A 20,668-nucleotide genomic window follows, 5' to 3' on the forward strand; every position below is an offset into this window, starting at 1 on the left:
CAGGGAAACAGATTCCTGAGCAGCCTGTCGTCAGTGCTAGCCCTCAATTCTGCGGTGTGAACACCCGTCTCACTAAGACACTCCATCCAGGTAGTTACTGCTGAGGGGCCCACTTGGGGTTAAAGGTCAACTTCATGACTTCCACCAAATGAAGACTAAGGAAAGAACCATAAAAGGAGGGATCCATACTAAAAGGGCTCTGGCAGGTGCCACAGCCTTGGTTCCAGTTCCATTCACGTGCTCCCGAGGTCCCAGCCTGAAGGTCAAGGAACTCAATAAGGAAACAGCCCTGCTCCCACCTGGTATGCCCTCGCTCCCCACAACTGGTTTACTGCACAGCAGTGTCCTTCAGGTTGTGACTCTGAACAGCCTGACCTCACTAGTATCCCATCATTTCCGTCTCTAGAAATGAAATACTTCCTGCACCTGCTACATATAATCTGTCTTCTTACTGAAGAATAACCATGGCTGTTACACAAGAGCCAGCAGATAGCATCAATCAGTAGGGACACAGCCTCCAGCCCAGGCCTAGCACACTGGAAAAGCCAGGGCAAGTGCTGCCTACAGTGGCAAACTCAAATAGATGGCAACATTTACAGATTATGCCTGTACAGAAACTGGATTCTGGGTTTCTTTTGAAAAGTGAGCAAGATGTGGCAAGCCTGTGCCCACATTCACAGGCAGCAGGTGACTTCTGTGAGGAGGGCTGGTCCCTGGAGACATGGGAACTATGATCAACACTGAGACAGCCTGGTGGAGCCCTCTCCTGGGTTACAGCAGCTGGGTCACAGGACCCTTCTGAAAAACCTGAGGTGGTGGCCTGGGCTCCAGGTCAACAGCGCATCTGCAAAGACTGCCAGGGGCTATATGGGAGTGCAAGCACCTCTCCCCAAACAAGAAGGGAATCCTGTCCCATGGGAGGCACTGTGGTCAAGTTCCCAACTGCGTGGACAGCCCAGCCCCTCCCAGGTGGCCAGACACCTGGCCAAGAGGTGGAGCACACACAGGCAAAAGGGCACAGATGTGGCTGTGGCCAAGGCTACTGGGCACTAGCAACTGAGAGACAGCGCACTCCTTCCCAGGATGCAGAGGGAGGGGCAGGCACTGAAGACGCCGAGAGCAAGAACAGTGCCTGGACCACAGGCTGCCTGGCATATTCCCCAGGGAAAACATGTACCCCAGCACTGTTCTCCCAGGGCCATCCAGGGGTGAATGCCACCAGTCCTCAGAGGGAACAGACAACCACACAAAGGAATGGGTCCATCCCCTGGGTATGGGGTGGGCAAAAACCCTGTATCAGAGGTCAGATCACAACACCTTAGAGAATAAAGGTTAGCACCTACCAAAATCACACCTTTCTAGGCTAGTCTGAGTCACCACCTCAGCACAACCACCAGGTCCTCATGTTGTGGGTGAGACTTCCCATGAACCAAGAGAGGTAAGGGAAGAGCCCCCTACAGCTTGGGAGGAAGAGGAAAGCAGTTCATTCCCAACTGACACAAAACAGCACTCACTGAGGGGCCAGAATCTGAGACTTCATAGAGCTCCTGAGTGAGGGGACATGACTTCACGACTTTCAAGGGCACGTGTGTTGGAGACAGGAAGGCAGAGACTAGACTTTCAAGGGCACGTGTGTTGGAGACAGGAAGGCAGAGACTAAGAGTCAGGGCTGAGAAGGAAGAAGTTAGGCAGCCAGCCTTGTTGCTGGCCTGCTGCAAGGTGCACATGTCGTGGCCTGAGCCTGCCTTGGGCAGGACTGACAGTGAAGACTCCATCTGGCCTGGTTCAGAAGTACAAGGAGAGTTACTGCCTCTGCCTAGTCCCTGCATCCCTGCTTGCGCCTGGGCCTGTCACAGCATCTGGAGTCAGAATCCGAGTGGGCAGGGCTAAATCACAGCTGTCTGGGACACAGGGAAGAAAGAGAGAAGAAAACTTCAGCCCAAACCAGCTGGAGACTCCCAAGGAGGCCAAAGCTCACCCAGGGACTCCCTCCCAAGGTCACTGTCCCCCTTGGCAGGTCTGAGGGCAGCAGAGTGCTGTTCTGGCCTGGAGGCTCCAGGAGAGGAGAGGAAGTCTGCTTCCTGCGCTGTCTGTCAGCTCTTGTCCGCAGGGACCTTGCTTTTGGTGTCACGCTTGTTTCCCAGCAGCTTCAGCACCTTCATGGTCTTGAACTTGCCTTTCTTCTTACCCTCGGACTCAGCCTCTCTTTGGAACTCTGCAGCAAAGAAGAGGGACCATCCGGGGCAGGATGGAGCAGTGGCCAGCGTCACTGAGCAGCTTCAGCCCATCCATGCACCAAGTCATGTCACTATGCCTAGTTCCCTTTTCTCCCTGGGATCCACACCTGGAGGACAGTCTGGAACCTGAGACAGTGGTGCTCAACCTGTGGTCGCATACTCTTCTACATATCAGATATTTATATTACGATTAATAACAGTAGCAAAATCACAGTTATCAAGTAGCAAAGAAATAATTTTATGGTTGGGGGTCACCAAAATATGAGGAACTGTACTAAAGGATTGCAGCATTAGGAAGGTTGAGAACCACTGTGAGGTATAGCTCACGTTTTAGTCGTGATCACCTAGACTGACGTACATTTCTCTGTAGGCTACAACAGAAATCTCAACTGCCAGGACTAAGGAACACCTCAGAAACCTCTGCCCCAAACCTCAAACTCTCACAAGGAAAATGTGTGCCTTTGAAAAGAACCAATACCAACCATGTGCTTGTAGGTGCCTAATCCCAGACTGGTGCTTTGCACCGTTAGCTCCATAACCCTCAGCCCACACCGGGGAGAAGCACCATGGCAATGGGAGTGAAGTGAGGGCTGAAGGAACTGGCTCAGCCACCAGCTCATGTTCGAGAAAGGACCAGCAGTCACTCTGGCTCCAGCTTCAGCCAAGATATAGCCATGAGGCCAAACAGTGAGCCACAGGTGGGACTAAGGTCAAACCCCAACCCAAACAGCTCTCAGGGAGCAACTCCAGGCACTCTGATCCTAGCTCTAGATTCCCATACCCCTAAGCCAACCCGCAGAGCTCTGGAAAGATAATCTGCTCAGAGCAAAGCCAACCTGGGTCAAGGCCCCCTGGTGGACCAGTCCTCCCCTCCCAGCCTGAACCAGAGCTGCATGGTTGTGACTGGCCTCACTACACTTGGCTTTCCAGCAAAATGGAGCCTGGAATTTGCATTATGACCAACCATCCCTATGGGGCCTGTTCAACCTTCTATTTCCAGGCTGCAAACATAGGCTGGCGTTCACAGGTAAGTACTGGTCCCTCCACAAGATGAGCCTCACCTTTCTTCCTCATCATAGCTTCCAACATCTTGTCTTCCTCTTCTTCCCTGGGGTGGAAATGACAAGCTGATTGACCACAGCAGGAAAGAGCCAGGTCACCCGTGAGCCCCTTCCAACCTTCAGGCCCCACAGGACTTGGCAAATGTGAGGGAAAGCTGGCAGTGAGGGCAGAGCTCTGCCAGGAAATGGCTCCACCTGCGGGGTCCCAAGCATGTCACCTCTGCCGGTCCTCATCCAGGCAGTTGACAATGGCATTGCGCTGCTCGATGAGGGTCACAAGCTCCTGCATCAGCACCTTTTCTCTGGCCCGATCCTCCTCTGTCCAGTCCTTTTCTGCCAAAGGAGAAAGCCGGGGTGAGTGGTGGGGACCCTCTTCCTCACAGTAACAGGACACACCACCTGAGTTCCCAGGAAGACAGCAGGTAACTATACTGTGGAATGAGTGGAGGGCCCAGAGTTGACACTCACAAGCTCTTAGAGAGATGGAAGCAATTCTAGAAAAAAAAAACAAGGACACCCGGAAGCCCACCAGAAAGCCTTCAAGAGACGCCCTGTAGAGGAAGAAACCCTCAAGGGCATCCTGCTCACCAAACACATCATTCAAGGATACCATGCAAGGCCAAGGTGCCCACCAAACACACTGTTCAAGGAGCTCGTGTAGGGCTAGCAATTCTCAAGGCTTCCTGCATATCAAACCCACTGTTCAAGATACCAAGCAGGGCTAGCACTCCCCAAAGCCTTCCTAACATTTGTTGGTGGCATCTTGAGAAAAGCTATTGGACTGGCTTGAGTGGACAGGGGTGGGAACGACAAGGAACTTCCAGAGGTCCACTTGCAGAAGCAGTATGGTCCCAGTCACGCAGAGGAACATGTTCCCAAGGCCTATAGGAGGGCACTGGGGACAGGAGCCCAGTCAGGAGGATCCCTGATGTCACTTCCAGCCTCTTCCCTCTTCTAGGCCCAGGGCTGCCTCACAAGACCACCGTCAGGGGCGCACTCATGTCTGTCTGGTTCCTCTCACCATCTCCAGACTCCAGAGCACCCACACCTGGTGTGCTACATACCTAGAAATAAACCTCCTGAAGCTACCCTTCCCCTATGACCTCACCTTGCCAAAACTGAGGGTCAGGAAGTCCAGCCCAGTTCTGGGGACAGAGTATGGCTTCACAGTCACCACCCAAGTTCCAATCCTGCTCTGCCTTTCTTCATCTAGAGCTTGGTAAATTATGCTTCTAATCTACACGGAGGGAAATTGAAGCTTTGAAAAACGAAGCCTTTGGTCAGCAATGGCCAGAGACGGTAAAGCCAAATTGAACCCAGGCAGCTTGACCGCCTATTTGGTATCTATGGACCGAACTCCCTCAGGGTCAAATAAACCAGCTTTATCTTCAAAAGCAGCATCAGGGGAAAGCTAAAGAGGACAGGGTTACAGCCACAGCCTTGGGGCTGATGGTTCATATCCACTCTCTCACACTGGGCTCCTGAGTGCTGGCCACACCCCCAGCTCCTGCTGACTTGGAAGTGACTCATGGTTGGCAAAGGACGCCTAGGACATTCTGTGACTTGGGGTTACTCCAGCGTTCGAATTCCCCAGTCAATGGAGAGGAAAGACAGAGAGATGGTAGACTGGTGTTGAGGACCTGCACAGGGCAAAGGCAGAGCTAGTAGCTACACAAACAAAGAAAGCCCAGCCTCTGGGTCCATTTCTTTTTTTTTTTTTTATTTAATTTATTTATTATGTATACAATATTCTTTCTACATGTATGCCTGCAGGCCAGAAGAGGGCACCAGACCTCATTACAGATGGTTGTGAGCCATCATGTGGTTGCCGGGAATTGAACTCAGGACCTTTGGAAGAGCAAGCAATGCTCTTAACCACTGAGCCATCTCTCCAGCCCCCCTCTGGGTCCATTTCTAACCTCAGCTGTGAAATGGCAATGACGGTCCATCACCCGAGTCTGACATGATGTCACAACGTAGGAAAGAGGCTGGAACCCTGGATCCTTCCATGGCTCTGTGGACTCTACTAGCAGCTATAGATCAGTGCACGCCACAGCCACACACACGACAATCATTGCACACCACAGCCACAGACAAGCTCATCACAAATGCATAGGTTTTAAGAGTCAAACTTGGATCCTCATACAAGCACTTAGTGACTAAGTCACCTCCTCAGACCTTCATGGGTTTATTTTGTTTTCCAAAACAGGGTTTCTCTGTGTAGCCTTGGATGTCCTGGAACTTACTCTGTGGACCTGGCTGGCCTTAAACTCAGAGATGCACGTACCTCTGCCTTCCAAGTGCTGGGATTAAAGGCATGTGCCACCACAGCCAGCTACTTTTCAACTTTTTTGTTTTTTTGAGATGGGGTTTCTCTGTGTAGTCCTGGCTGTCCTGGAACTCACTCTATAGACCAGGCTGGCCTCAAACTCACAGAGATCCACCTGCCTCTGCTGCCTGAGTGCAGGGATTAAAGGCATGTGACACCACCACCCGGCTTATTTTTCAGTTTGTAAGGCAGGCTCATGTAGCTGAGCTGGCTCACCTGGCTTGTTGAGAAGGCACCGCAGTTCATATTCTACGTCAGCCTGGCGCTGCTCCAGGTTCTGCTGCTTGACACTAAAGGGTGAGATGAAGAGGAAGTAAACGCTTCTGTGCAGTGCCAGCCACCCACACTGAGCTGCCATGGCAGAGTGTGCAGGCTCCCAGTCCTCCCCAGGCCCCAGTGGGGAGCAAGCAAGGAGTCAGGACTCACACGTAGATAAGCTCTGACTCTCGCCGCAACAGTAGGTGCTTCTCATGAATGAGCTTGAACCAGTCCACCAGCATGTTGTCCTCGCTGCCCTCTGGAAGCCAGATCCCCACTGAGGCCAGAGCTGGCACCCCTCCCAGCTCAGCACCCCAGGGTGAGGGGCTCCCATCAACCCACAGCCCTCAGCCATCTCCTCTCGGCAGCTCCGCACCATTTGCTCCTCCACGCAGCTTCTCTTCCAGCAGAACGCCACGGTGTTCCAGGGCATCCAGCTGGCGCTCAATAGTGTCCATCTCACCATAGATGTCCTCCTCAGGGATATACTGGTCAGCCTGGACCTGCCCAACAATACTCTGGTCACCTAAAGAGCAGTGGCCTTCCCCTCCACCTGCTCCCGTCCAACTCACAAGGTCCCCTGGCCACTGCAGGCTGCAGGAAGCCAGGTCCTGTCCCACAAGGTAGCATGACAAGAAGGCAGCATAGGTGTGGAGAAGGGGCTGTCCCCTCCCTACCAAGGGGCTGACAGACTCCCAATGAGAGGCCAAGTTCCTGCTCCAAGAGAAGCCTCTCCCTTCTATGTCACTCAGGAGGAGTTCTTTGTGGGCCAGACAGCTAGTGTAACAGGTTACAGAGCACCCTGGGGGCACCCTTCTGAGAAGCACACGATTCTTCTAGTGCCCACTCTCTGCACTTGAACTACTGTTAGAAACACCCCCTCCCTCTGCTCCTGGCTACACAGGATCCCTGAGTTAAATTCGACCTTCCAATTGGGCCACCCACAGGTCCCAGATGCCTAAGGCTGCTGCGGGGAGGGTGCTGGGCCCAGGCCAGCTGGGCCTCGGGGTCTCTCTGCCAGCACCTTGCGTTTGATGAGTGGAAAGCCATGTCCGGGGGCAGGTGGCCTCATGGGCTTGGCTCCTTTGGTGGCCTTCCTTACGGCTGGAGATGCGGAAGGAGATGGCTTCCGGTTGAAAGGATTCTCTTTGCAGGAAGACTGAAGGAAGACATGATGGATGGTAGAGTCTGAGAAGTCTGATCACACAGGCTATGGAAAGCAGGCCAGGACCCACGTGGCAGGAGGGGAGGGCCCAGGCAAGAACAGAATCCCCCAAGTTCCAAATGGTTCCACTTCCAGAGTACTTCCCCAGGGTCAGTTCCACACCTTACACACTTTCTGCTCAAGGGCACGGCTGAGGGAAAAGTCTTTGAGCCCAGTGTGGTGGCACGCCCATTTAATCCCAGCACTCGGGAGGCAGAGGCAGGCCCATCACTGTGAGTTCAGGGCCCGCCTGGTCTAAACAGTGATTTGTAGGACAGTCAGGGTTATTAAAAAAAAAAGGGGGGGGGGAGGGGTTATGTGTTAAAGGGTTAAAGGATAGAGCAGGAGATTAGAGGGTAGGGAATTTATCAGGACGCATTTTATAAACCAGGCGGTGGTGGCACATGCCTTTAATCCCAGCACTTGAAAGGCAGAGGCAGATGGATCTCTGTGAGTTCAAGGCCAGCCTGATCTACAAGAGCTAGTTCCAGGACAGGCTCCAAAGCTACAGAGAAACCCTGTCTCGAAAAACAAAAACAAAGCAAAACAACAGAATACATTTTATATGTGTAAGATATTGTTCAAAAAGCAAAACTAAATCAAGATTAAAAAACAAAATGATGGGTTGCCTAACAAGTGCTAGCCTTGGGTGCTAGCCCTGGTACTCAAGCACAGAGACTTCACTCACTGCATGCCCATTTACAACTGAGCTCAGTGCAGAGAGGTTGAGCACCCAGCTCCAGGCCACCCACTTCCCACAGGTCCAGCAGCATCCACCACAGGTCAAAGACCCCACATTTGACTATACAGCTACAGTCTTCATGGCCACACTTTCTCCAGTGGAGACTCAAAGGTTCAGAGAGGCATAGCTCCCCCATCTAGAGTCACCCAGCCAGGAAATGCAATAGCAGGAATCCCACCCTCCCTCTACCTAACAGACAGAGGGGCGATTCTCCCCTCCCTCCCCTCTCCTGCCCACCACAGACACACTCAGATCCTGGCTCTTCATCTTTCTGTCTCTCTAGAGACCCCTGCCCACTCTGAGACCAGGGTCCTGCCTTCCCTACAGTGCCCCTCGGTTTATAGAAAGCAAGCAGCACACTTGAGGCCTCAGCTTTCCTCTACTGGGCATGGTGGGGGTGGGAGCAGGCCCTGCCCTTATCCAGTCAAGTTCCAAGCTGAGCAGTGGTTCCCTGAAGCAGAAAAAGTGCCTAAGCCAGAGTTGAACATGGCAGGACTAACGTCTCTGCCTGGGACAGAGACAGTGTGGTCACCCATAACTTCAACATTCTCTCCTAATCCAGAGGTAAGAGTGAGATTGAGTCCCTTAGGAAGACCTGAGATTCTGCCCTTTCCCTCTCTGTATCAACACCTAGAGCGAGTCCAGGAAAGCCAAAGGCCTGAGTCCTTCCAGGCTTTTAAAGCCACAGAACATTCTCAAATCAGTCTCCTGTACAAGCCATCCTTTCATTACAAATGTAGGTGGGCAGGCTGCAAAGATGGCTTAGTGGTTAAGAGCACCCACTGCTTGTCCAAAGTCAGATCCCAGCACCCACATCAGGTGACCACCAGACCCCTGTGACTCCAACTCTAGGAGGTCTGACACCCCCTCTGCTGGCTACCACAGGCACTGCACTCACATGCACAAACCCATACACGGATACACATATTTAAAATAAAGAAAAACTAAAACATATAAACAAAGGACCTGGAATGGTTCTTTAAGCTACCCCAAGTCCATCACCTACCACCATCTAGATACCCAGAGGCTCTTTAGAACATTCTGGAAACTTGGCACAACCCAGTAGCTTACTGTCAAAAGTAGGCCTTTTCAATGTCACACAATAGGTAGCAGAGTTGGAAATACCATACCTACATGAGTCACTATGGCCCAGGAAGGATCAGTACAAGAAACAAGACAACCTAGAACTACAGAACCTGTCAAAAGCCAGATTCCCGGATGGGGCCCAGCTAGGGGCCCAGCTAGATCCTCCTCATGCCTGCTTTACCTCTGAGAGAAGACAGAGCCTAGCATGGGTCTAGGGTCGGGCCTGGTCTTATACCCCATAACCATAAAAGAGAAACCCAGGAAGGTGTGCATCCTGTGCCCTTTAGACTGATGGGTGCCAACCTTGGCTCCTTCAAACCAACATGGCTCCCTGTGGGAGTCATTTCAGAACCTGCAGACCAGAAATGACAACGGGCCACTCAAGAACAGAGGCCACTAGGCCTGTGTGACCTCCGGAATCCAGGTGTCCCATGCACAAAGGAGGTACCCTCCCCACTTCCTGGTAAGAGCTGCAGTGTCTAGTGAAGGCGTCCTCTTTCCTATCTGTACTTCACTCCATATTACAACAATCATATGCATGTCTGCCCATGGAGACAGGGTGCCCCTAGAGGGCAAGTACAGGGTCTTAATGAACAAGCCCAAGACCTGGCATCAGTGAAGCCAGCAGGTGGTGGGGTAGAGGAGGTGTGGGCAAAGGGTACAGGGGCGGACAGATCCCACCGTGTCAGAAACAGGCTGGGAGCAGACAGACAGAGGGATGGAGAAACACAGACCAGGGCCTCACACAGGTAATAATGGGTATGTCCACTCAAGATCCCAGACGAGGGCCTCCTTGCCCCCAGACGAGCCACACATCCACTAGCTAGAAGGCTGCTTCTGCACTCACCTTGATCTGCAGCTGTGGGGATGAACTCCCCCGGGAAGGGGCAGGGCTCCGGTCTCCAGCCAACAAGAAGGGCGTGGGGGTAGCACCACTGAAGGGCTTGGTGGCCTGGGTACCTGGGCTGCCCCTGGTCCTAGCCTGGGGTACTTGTTCATCACCAGGCTGTCCTAGCTCCCCAGAAGACGATAGGGAAGAGTTGGCTGAGGGGGTGACGGAGTTCCCAGCTATGCCAGGGGTACCAGGCACGTGCACAGCAGGATCTGAGGAGCTCTTGGGTACAGCAGGCATCTCCAAAGGCTCTGCACTGGCAGTGTGACTGGAGCTCTCGGATGCCAGGCTCTCTACACTAAGGGCTGGCGATGGCGTGGCAGAAGGAGGTTCTGAGTGTGACAGGCGGGAGGCGTGGAGAACTGTTGAAGACGAATAGCAGTAAGAGTCAAGTGGTAAGCAGGACTCTGTCCTCCCCCAACACATCCTGCTCCCAGAGCTGGGGGTAGCCCTGGACACCCAGCTTTTCCCATCTAGATGGGCAGGAGGCCAGAGAACACCAAACCCATGCCAGGACCCACGTCACAAAGGCACTAGGTCATTGTACCCCTGATGCACTAGTGTGCCAACTTGTGGCACATTTATGGCCCTAACTTCCCACTCAGAAAGACAGCTGCCTTCCACTTCCCCACATGTCCCACGATCCTACCACACCCTAGCCCACTCAAAGGCAAGCCACAGGGCAGATGGAGGCTCCAGTACAGGGAAGGCAGGGGAAATGAGGCTGGCCTTCGTCTCCAGCAGAGACTGGAAAGAAAGCAACAGCACAGGGTGGGGGCAGCACTTGCTGCAGCCAGAGCTGGGCCAGGCACTGCCAAGCACAGCTTTCCCCTTCTGCAGATGACATGGACTCTGCCTCCACGTCCATCATTGTACTTCCTGGATGAAGCCGCAGACTCAGGGAAGGATCCTCCCTAGCTAGGGTCACCCTTAAACACAGCTCTGTCCAACTTCAGAGCTCATGCCCCCATTACCCCAAACCCAACCAGCAAGTGGACCCAGGGCATACAGGACCGAGAATTTGCCTGTAATTGCTCCCAGCAGGTGCTTGGTCCCAGAACTTCCAGCCATACCCCTAGGAGTAGGATAGGGGACCAAGAGTTTAAGACAAATCTGAGGAAAAACCAAAACATACAGCGTGCTAGGGTGAAGGGACCTGGAGCTGACCTGCATCTCACACATGAGGAGACTAAAGACTAAGTCCTATAAAGGTAGAAGCCAAGCTTCTCAGTGGTTGGAGAGACAGACACAGGGGGCAGGGTTCAAATGAACTCCTGCCTCATGCCTTTCACAAGTCCAAGGCTGTGCCAAGTACTCCCTGACTTCCATGCTAAATTAGCACAACAGGAAGTGTTAAAAACTGGAGCTCAGGGGCTGGAAAGATGGCTCAGTGGTTAAGAGCACTGGCTGCTCTTCCAAAGGACCCGGGTTCAATTGCCAGCACCCACATGGTCACTCACAACTATCTGTTGTTAGTTCAGGCATCTGTGCTGGCCTGACCTTGGGGTATACGTCCTCAGCTGTAGCCAGTAAGAGCACCTCCTGTGCACATTCACCACGTTCCCCTTTAAAAGGGCCCTGCCCACCTCCCATCTCTCCCTCGTTCTCTCTGTCTCTGTCTGTCTGTCTGTCTGTCTGTCTGTCTGTCTGTCTGTCTCCCTCTCTTCTCTTCTGCCACTCCTGTCCCCAGAGGCCGGTCTCCATCTCCCCTTTTCCCATTCACTTTTCCCCAAAAAAAAAGCCCTCCACCTTAGCTCTGTCACATGGTATCTTTCTTTCACATACCACTTTTTCCAAATTATAACATCTGTAACTCCAAGATCTGACACCCTCACACTGACATATATGCAGGTAAAATTCCAATGCACATTAAATGGATGGATGGGTGGGTGGATGGATGGGTGGGTGGATGGATGGGTGGATGGACAAAGCTGGGGTTCAAATTCCGCCTCCACTGCTCCAGTGCTCTGCGTCTCCTATAAAGTGACTGCCCCTCTCCCAGCCTCTCTTGGATGAAATGGGAGACCACATACCCACAGTGTACAAAAACATAACAAAGCTCCCCGAACCTCAGACCCAGAACTCACCAAGGGGGGAAGCACTGGGTGCTCTCGGGGCAGGGCGCTTCTTTGTCTTGGGGCTGCTGGTGGGGGTGATGCCATACCAGGGGTGCAGAGACTTGGGTGTGGATTCTTGTGGGGCTGGGGCAGGACCTGGAACTGCTGGGGCTGTCTCTTCTTCTTCCTCTTCCTCCTCAAAGGGGTTGTAGGGCTTGGGCTCTGGCCCAGCTACTGGGCTTTTCTGGGTCCTTTCTTCCAGGCCTCCATTCTCCACCTGTCTGCTTGGTGACCCAGGACTGCTGCTGGGGGGCGGTGGGGCTGGTTTCTTCTTTGGCTCTGTCTGCACCAGTGCGATCCATGGGGGGTCCTTCCTTGGTGCTGGCATCCTAGAGGAAGGCCAAGGCAAGGGGTCAGCCTTCTGCTCTCTAGGAAGTTTCGGTTTGTCCCAGAGGAGGGGGAAAAGCTGCCCCCTCTGTTCTCCCAAGCCTAGCCCCAAGGTCAGGCCAAGCAAAAAGGTAAAATGGGTTGTGACAGTCACATCCCAATAGGGCACCTTGGAGCCCAGAGAAGACAAGCCTTCAATCACACAGCTGCTGTCAATCCAGCCCAAAAGAGGGGTTGTGTGGCATTTCATGATGTCACCCACCTCCCTATGCCTCAGGCTCATCAGCTCCATGGAGGCTTAGCTAGCCTTCCATTTCACAGGGTCCAAGTGAGTTTGACACCCTGCTCCCGAGTGTGGTTACACACCAGGAACTGCACAAATGTTTACTAGTGGGGCACTGTGGCCCCTTACCCCTCCCAGGGCAGCTATCCTAATGAGGACAGCTCTCAAAGAAAAGCTAGAAGTATGTCCTCCCCAGAGTGGGGTTGGAGAGAGGCAGACACATCAGCTTTGTCTATGAACTATGTACTCTATGAACAAGGCCTAGACGCCCATGTCATGCAGGAAGCACAGGCTTGGGAGGCAAAGTGACTCTAGAGGTGGCTGTCCCCACTTGGAGCACAGGTCAGGCAGGTTGGGGACACGGCTTTCTTTCCTCACCCAGAGAGGAGCCTCCTTCCCCCATCTGGGCCCTGGAAACCCCCACTTCCCCAGAGGCCTTTCAGGGGCCAGCATACCTCTCCGACAGCTTGGGTGTCCCTCTTGGCCTGGGAACAGGGGGTTCCTGCAGTCTTCCTAGACGTGAGAGGACAATGAACCAGGCCTTCATGGGCTGTAGAGGGGTACCAAGAGCCAGCCAGAGTGCTGGCTTTGCAAGCCAGCACTTTGTGCCCTACATGGCAAATCACAGACCAGGGTGATCGCAGTCCCTCCCTGCCCCGCCCTCAGGGAGATAAGATTCACGATCAAAGGTGAATAGGAGAATGGTCAGTCAGGCTGTAGGCAGGCTTCTGACAGGCCCAACTGCATGCTAGCTGAAAAGTCCCAACCCAAATCCCTTCAGTCACTTCTTCTATACCAGGGTGTCAACCCAGGTGCCACCTCCACCTGGAAACCTCCCTTGACTACAGCTATCTAAATCCCAGTCTTGGCTTCCTTTCATCCACCCCAACAGTGTGTCTACACACTATCAAATCACTGGTTCCTCCAAGAAAACACAACAAGGTCCAAACATTATCGGTGTCCATAGTACCCAAATCTAAGCCTGTCTCCAGAAATGCTGAGAATGTTTTGGCACAAGTCCTGGGATGTTCTCTCCCTTGGGCCTTCATTGCCTTCCCTGACCAAATGATAAGGGATGTTCTGCATAACTCAGGAACACATGGAGGTCATCTAAGAATACCCCGCAGACAGCAGGCCAAGAGTTCCCATGAAGTTCAGATGAGCCCAAGGGCCCTGACCCCGCTGCCCTCCCCAGACAGATAACAGATCACATAATAAGAGTGGGAAGTTACCTGAAGCATACCTGGGAATAAACCAGGACACATATTATTGACATCAACACGCACAATCCCAGACACTCAAGACACACACATGTATGCCTGCTATACTCCAAGCCACAAGACAGAAACAAAATGCATACACGGGACACAGGTGGCGTTGTGGCTTGAGCTGTACCAGTTTGGAGAACAACATGGCACGAAAAGGCACAAGGTGACTGGGACACACACAGGAGACCTCATCACACAGTGCATACAGGTGCCAGCTCAGAGCAGTTCATAGGGCTGGAGAGATGCCTCAGCAGTCAAGAACACTTGCTGCTCTTCCAGAGGACCTGGGTTCAGTTCCCAACACCCAGATCAGGTGGCTCACAACATCCTGTTTCTCCAGCTCTAAGGGATCCTATGCCCTCTTCTCGACTTTGGACTTTGAAGGCACCTACAGTCACATGCACAGACACACATACACACAATTTAAAATAGATCTTGAGGGAAAGAAGAAAAGCTGACACTGTTCCAGGAACACGAGGCTATGTACATGCCCACAGGAGGGAACACATTCAGCCAGCACACCCCGTCCACTGTGTTCTCACTCACCATTCACAAGGCCGCTGCTGGTACCCTGCTCCACCAAGCCATCCTGCTGCAGGCTAGACCGTGGCCGTGGTGTTGGGGGCGTCAAGGCTGAGCTCTCAGAAGCCTTCCTGGGGGCAGGTGTGGGCCGGCCAGCAGGGGGACTGGCCAACTCCTGGGGCTTGCTGGGAAGAAGTGGCTTGTTCGGGGTCTGGGGCTGTACCTCGGAGCTGGCCTGGAACCCATCTGCCTCGGCCACTGCAGACACACTAAGGTCACTCTCCTCTCCATCCTTGGCTTCTGCTAACTGCTGCTGCTTTCGCTGTGACAGGGGCCTAGTTCCTGATCGGCCTCCTGGACCCAGCCTGGTGCAGCGTTCTGCACACACAAAGGTGCCTTCCTCGGGCCCACTATTATAAGAACCCGGGAGCAGCGTGCTGGAACACTGCCGACATCTGCAGGGGACAGAGTAGGTATTCCCTTAGCAGAGCACATTGGCTAGGCCCTGCGTAAGTCCTCCATCAGAGACCAAAGTTATTATCCCCTTACTCCCTCCTTCAACTGCCAGGCCCAACTGGCTTTATACCCTGGAATTTCCAGAAGAAAAAGAACAAGGCAACTGTTGGAATCAGAGGGGAAGAGTAAACCAAGTCAAATTAGAAACAGGCATTGTGAAACAAGCTTGTGCTGCAAGGGGGAAGAGGCGAAAGTGCCCCAGGGTTTGCCCCAGGGGAAGACCGCCACCAGCCAGTTACTCTAGAAATCAGTTTGGTTCCCTACCTACCAGGTTTGTTTTGGTTTCACTTTGTTTTTCAGGGCTGGGAACCAAAGTCTCTAAAAAGGCTAAACACTGTGCTCTACCCTTGGACCACAGCCCAAGCTCATCTGTTTTGGGGTGGAACACGGAACCTTGTGAATTATGAATAAGGACTCCACCACTGAGTCACACAGCCCCAGCCTGGGCTGGCTTGCTCTTAATGAAACAGAATAAAATACAGTGTATCAGAGTGTCTCCTGTGTGGGTGAGCCCAGCTACAGAAAGCTCTTGTACAGGGCACACATCTACAGACACAGGGTCAGACCATGCGTGTACATCTGGTAATATCAAATGCATGTTGCGGCGGGGGGGGGGTACTTAATCTTAAATAAATAATAAATCTTAAAGATTTATTTTATGTGTTGGGCTTTTTTGCCTACATGTAGACCTATGTACATGGATGCCTGGTGCCAAAGGAGGCCAGGAGAAGGCATCAGATCCCCTGGAACTGGATTACAGAGGTTGTGAGAGGCTATGTGCATGAAGGAAATCAAACTTTGGAGCCGCTGCAGGAGCAACCATTGCTCTTAAGTGCTGAGCCTTTGCACCTGCCCCTCAAATGCACTTTTGAAAAAGTCAGGTATGGTGGTACACACCTGTTTTGTTTGGGTTTTTTTTTTTTGGTTTTGGTTTTGGTTTTATAAAACGGGGTCTCACTTTGTAGCTCTGGCTGTCTGGCACTCACTCTGTAGCCAGGCTGGTCTGAAACTCACAGATCTGCCTGCCTCTGCCTCCAGAGTGCTGGGATTAAAGGGTTACGCCGACGTACTTTATCTCAGCATTTAGAAGACTGAGGCCAGAGAAACACCAGTTCCAGGCTGGCCTGGGCTACGCAGTAAGGCACTGCCTTAAAACAAAAACAGAAAAAGCAAAAAGGAGAACCTGTCTTCCCTTGGCTGGAAGAATAGCTCTGGTAGAGTGCTTGCCTAGCAGACACAGACTGCGTTCAGTCCCAGCACCACAAAACCAAACAACTTGGCATCCCCAGGAAGTCACACTTAAACCTAAGAAAATTCTTTGTTTCAACTGAGCTCCAATGATGAGGGGGGCTGAGCACAAAACTCAGTGGTGAGACGCTTGCCGTGCACATGCCTGGGCCTGGGTTCAAGCCTCAGCACCTCAGGAAAAAAGATGGCTCAGCATTTGAGAGCAACTGCTGCTCTTGCAGAGGACCTGAGTTTGGTCCCGAGCACCCACATCGAGCCACTCACGACGGCCTGTAGCTGCAGATGGCTTCCAGGGGCGTCCCCACACACAGCTTTTGCTTCCACAGTCATAGACACATACATAAAAATCAATACATCTTTAAAAAGAATGAGAAGGGGGCTGGAGAGATGGCTCAGAGGTTAAGAGCACTGCCTGCTCTTCCAAAGGTCCTGAGTTCAATTCCCAGCAACGACATGGTGGCTCACAACCATCTGTAATGAGGTCTGGTGCCCTCTTCTGGCCTGAAGGCGTACACACAGAACATTGCATACATAATAAATAAATATTTTTAAATAAATTAAAAAGAATGAGAATGGGAGGGCAATCCTGTGACTGACTGGGTCTTGGTCTTTCTCTTCTAGGCCACAGTTTCTTCCTCTGTGAAGTGAGGAGAAGCTGAATGCCCAGTATAAACAGCCTGGTGGGTTTGAATGGCCACAGCAGGTGTGAAGGGCACAGTGGGTGCTGACCCCAAGGGAGCTCCCTCCCGAGTGCTGGGAGCTATGCCCTGCCCTACAGCACTCACCGGAAGCAGTGCCGGTGGTAGAGCCTGCCCTCGGCCAAGTACCGCTGCACCAGGTGCACCCGCTGCCCGCAGGCTGCGCACGCGCTGCTGGGGGGCTGCTGTTTGCCCTGCTCAGACAGGCTGGCTGAGGAGAGGTCATCACCCTGCAGGAAATGGGGCACAGTTACCAGCCATGCTGCTCCTGAAGAGTTCCCTTCCCTCTCCACCACAGCCAGGTCCCTCAAGTGCACACAGAGCTCCATAGTGCTAACACATGAAGATCAGAGTCCTAGGAGAGCCAGAGGACGGCAGGCTGTCGCCTTCTCCCACGTGAGGAAGCCAGAGCCCAGAGAAGGTGACTTTCTCAATGTCCCAAGTCAGTATAGAAACAGTGAAGCCCAGACTTCCAGCTTCCAAGGAAGGCCTCTTGGCCCTAGGAAAGGCAACTTTTGGTTGCCAAGTCCCTCCTGGTAGCTGCTCTAGCCAACCCTCCTTTCCTCTGGTGGCCTTGGCTCTCCATCAACTAGCCCACTGCTGTCAGCCCACTCAGGCTGTCTGGGTACTCACTCTGGGCTTGCTTCTCTCTAAAGCTCATGAAAAGCTGATATCCTTTGGAGAGGGGACTAACAAGGTGGTCCCCACTTCTCTACTGAGCGACCTTGGACAAAGTACCAAACCTCACTGAGTCATTGTTTCCTAGGGCCTGAGAGATGCCGCCTTGGAGGGGCCTCATTCACACTGAGTGGTTCAAACCTGGGACTCCACAGAGTCAAAGGGACAGTCACATCACTGTGTGTCATTCGCATAGCTCCTGACAGTCCCATGATGGCAAGGACAGCATGGGGTTTGTCCACAGTCACAGGAATGAACGTGACTCACTCAAACTCTGGAGAAAATATCCAGGCTGTGCCCCTCGCCTGCTCTTCCACCCAAGGAGTCTGCCTACCTGAGCCTCCTCTCCTGGTTGCACAGCAGGGGATGCAGATGGGGGAGAGGGGAGTGCTGGGTCTTTTCCTGGTGAGGGTGATGGTGGGACAGCCGCTATAAGACAGGAAAGACAATGTCTGAGGCAGGGAGAGAACCTGGAGACCAGGGAGGCGCCAACCCACCCAAAGCTCCACGGCCGCCTCCTCCGGGCAGAACACGAGCCTGCACCTGGGCTGTACATAAGACAGAGCAGGAAACACTTCCACTTTCAGGCCCTGTGCCAGGGGCCTTGCTGAGCCTCCCTCAAGTGGAGCCAGCGATTCACACTGTCCAGGACTGCCACAACCTGGGTACAGCAGGCTGAGCCTCAGCTTCCTTCTCACTCAGGCAAAGGGATGAAGCCTGATCTGAAGGCTCAGGGAGGTGGCCTGCTCCCTGAGGTTGCCCACCTGTCTCCAAGTGAGCCAGGTCAGAGGAAACCCCACACACATGCCAGGGCTTCCCTGAGGTCATCTCCCTCCTCCATCAGCTAGTGTCAGGTTGAGAACCTCCTCTGCACCCACGCAGTAAAACAATATCCAACCTCTAACTTCTAGAGAACTGTGCACCACAAAACAGTCCGTGTGTGGTGATCTGACAAGTATCCAGACAGCTCATCCACAAAGCGCTTGGCTAACATAATCCAGGCTCTGAGTTCAAGCCCAGTACTAAAAAGAAACAAGGTATGTGCGTGTGTGTGTGTGTGTGTGTGTGTGTGTGTGGTGCACACCTGTAATCCCAGTCCCTCGAGTGCTAACACTACACGATTATGAATTCTGAGCTAGTCTGAGCTACAAAGTAAGAGCCTGTCTCAAAAAATAACTAATTAGTGAGTTAATCAATTAAAGGGCCAGTGAGATGATGCAGCAGGCAAAGGCTCTTGTTGCCAAGGCTGATGATTTGAGTTCAGTCTCTGGAAACCACATGGTGGATGGAGAGAAATGACTCCCACAGTTGTCCCACACATGAGCCATGGTATACATGCACACAAATTAAATAAGCAAATGTGAATTTTGGTGGGGGTGGAGGACTGAGACAGAGTTTCTTTGGATAGCCCTGGCTGTCCTGGAACTAGTTCTATAGACCAGGCTGGCCTCGAACTTACAGAGATCCACCTGCATCTTCCTCTCAAGTGCTGGGATTAAAAGGCATGTGCGTCCCCTGCCCAGCTTAAAAAAAAATGGCTCTTACACCAGATGATGGTGGCGGTGGTGCACACCTTTAATTCCAGCACTCAGGAGGCAGAGACAGGTAGATCTCCGTGAGTTTGAGGCTAGCACCAGCCTGGTCTACCAAGTGAGTTCCAGGACAGGCTCCAAAGCTACAGAGAAACCTTGTCTTCAAACAAACAAATAAAATGGTTCTTACAGAGAACCTGGCTTGAGTTTTTGCACCCACATGGCAGTAGTTCGTGCACACCTGTAACTCCAGTTCCAGAGGATCCAATGTCCTTCTGGACTTCTGCAGGCTTATGACGCCAACATATGACTCACAGAGATATGCTCTGCACACACACACACACACACACACACACACACACAAAACAAATATTTATAATAATAATAATGATAATACAATTCAATTAAATACAACATCTGAACAAGGGTATACACAGAGGAGAAACATCTACTCAATGCAAAGGCCATCATGTCAGATGGGAAGGGACTGATTTCTAAAGCTTATGTCACTTACACATGTGTGTGAACTTGGGGATGTGGCAGGGAATGCATCTGTTTTTGCTTTGCTGTATTTTATTGAGACAGGATCTTACTATGTAGCCCTGGCTGCCCTAGAACTATATAGACCAGGCTGGCCTCACACTTGATATCCACCTGTCTCTGCTGCCCTAGTGCTGGGATTAAGGGCATGCCTGACTGGAAAGCTGTTTTATTCTGAGTCACAGTGAAAAGGTTAGGAGACTCAGCAGCCTAGGCAAGCCCCTGGGGAGATTCCCTGGGCTGGCTCCTGTCCTCTTCCCCCTAGAGCCCAGCAGCACAGGACCCATGCTGCTCTACCTGCCACACTCCTCCCCACACCTTCAGAGCTGTCTGGCTGTCTCCCGCTCACTTCAGACATCCCCTCCAAGGCCCTCCAAGACCACACATCTAAAGTGACCACTTCCTGCTCTCCTTGGTGAACTCTGCCCTTTGCTCAGATCCTGAGAAATGTTTCATGCTTTCTTTCCCTTCTTCCAACACCATACAGCATGATCTCTGAAACTCTCTCTTTCCCCAGCAGCCAGCACAATGCCTGGCACACAGCAAGGGCTCTACAAGTACTTGTTAAGTACTGGGTTCCAGGTGCTGGTCTGCAGGGAAGGAAGGCTGGGACTGGGCTCAGTGTGAGGTGCCTGTTTAGCATGTGGGAGTCCTGGGTTGTACATACTTAAGTATATTCTGTGTGTTCCCCAGGAGAAAGAGGCAGTGGCTGCTGTACAGATGAGAGGGCCAGGCAAGGAAGAACTGGCCATACTCCCCTCTCTCTCTCTCTCTCTCTCTCTCTCTCTCTCTCTCTCTCTCACACACACACACACACACACACACACACACACTTTCCACTTGCACAAAAGGTACAATACAGGACCATCTGGGGGAGGGAATATGGGTTGGAACACATCACAGCGGTGGCAGATGGGATAAAAATGGTTTGTATCTAGGGGCCAAATGACATAAAAGATACAAACTTTTTTTTCAATAAAAAAATTATATTAAAAAAAAAAGATACAAACTTTATCTTAACCAATGAAACTCCACAGGACACCCCCACCTTGCAGGCAGGTCTAGGAAGTTGACTCCCAGGAAGGGCTGAAGAGAGATTCATGATTGGCCACAAAAAGACTGAAACAAAG

General features: G+C 52.4%; 1 protein-coding gene across 2 annotated transcripts in view; it reads right to left on the reverse strand.

The window, feature by feature from the left end:
- Positions 1 to 30: 30 nt before the first annotated feature.
- The window catches only part of Micall1 (MICAL like 1), a 29,855-nt gene continuing 9,217 nt past the window's right edge, over positions 31 to 20,668 (reverse strand). For both annotated transcript variants that reach the window (XM_050165550.1, XM_050165551.1), the window contains 13 exons: positions 17,801 to 17,895; positions 16,876 to 17,018; positions 14,351 to 14,781; positions 12,992 to 13,049; positions 11,897 to 12,255; positions 9,765 to 10,171; positions 6,910 to 7,044; positions 6,262 to 6,388; positions 6,054 to 6,144; positions 5,844 to 5,917; positions 3,517 to 3,631; positions 3,299 to 3,345; positions 31 to 2,215 (listed from right to left, as the gene is read on the reverse strand). In XM_050165550.1, the coding sequence (XP_050021507.1) occupies positions 2,094 to 2,215; positions 3,299 to 3,345; positions 3,517 to 3,631; positions 5,844 to 5,917; positions 6,054 to 6,144; positions 6,262 to 6,388; positions 6,910 to 7,044; positions 9,765 to 10,171; positions 11,897 to 12,255; positions 12,992 to 13,049; positions 14,351 to 14,781; positions 16,876 to 17,018; positions 17,801 to 17,895 (2,204 nt within the window). In that variant the 3' untranslated portion in view covers positions 31 to 2,093. The remainder of the gene's footprint in view (positions 2,216 to 3,298; positions 3,346 to 3,516; positions 3,632 to 5,843; positions 5,918 to 6,053; positions 6,145 to 6,261; positions 6,389 to 6,909; positions 7,045 to 9,764; positions 10,172 to 11,896; positions 12,256 to 12,991; positions 13,050 to 14,350; positions 14,782 to 16,875; positions 17,019 to 17,800; positions 17,896 to 20,668) is intronic.

Source organism: Alexandromys fortis, unplaced genomic scaffold (genome assembly GCF_014885135.2).
Source record: "Alexandromys fortis isolate MF-2015 unplaced genomic scaffold, M_Fortis_MF-2015_v1.1 scaffold_157, whole genome shotgun sequence".
Taxonomy (NCBI): Eukaryota; Metazoa; Chordata; class Mammalia; order Rodentia; family Cricetidae; genus Alexandromys; species Alexandromys fortis.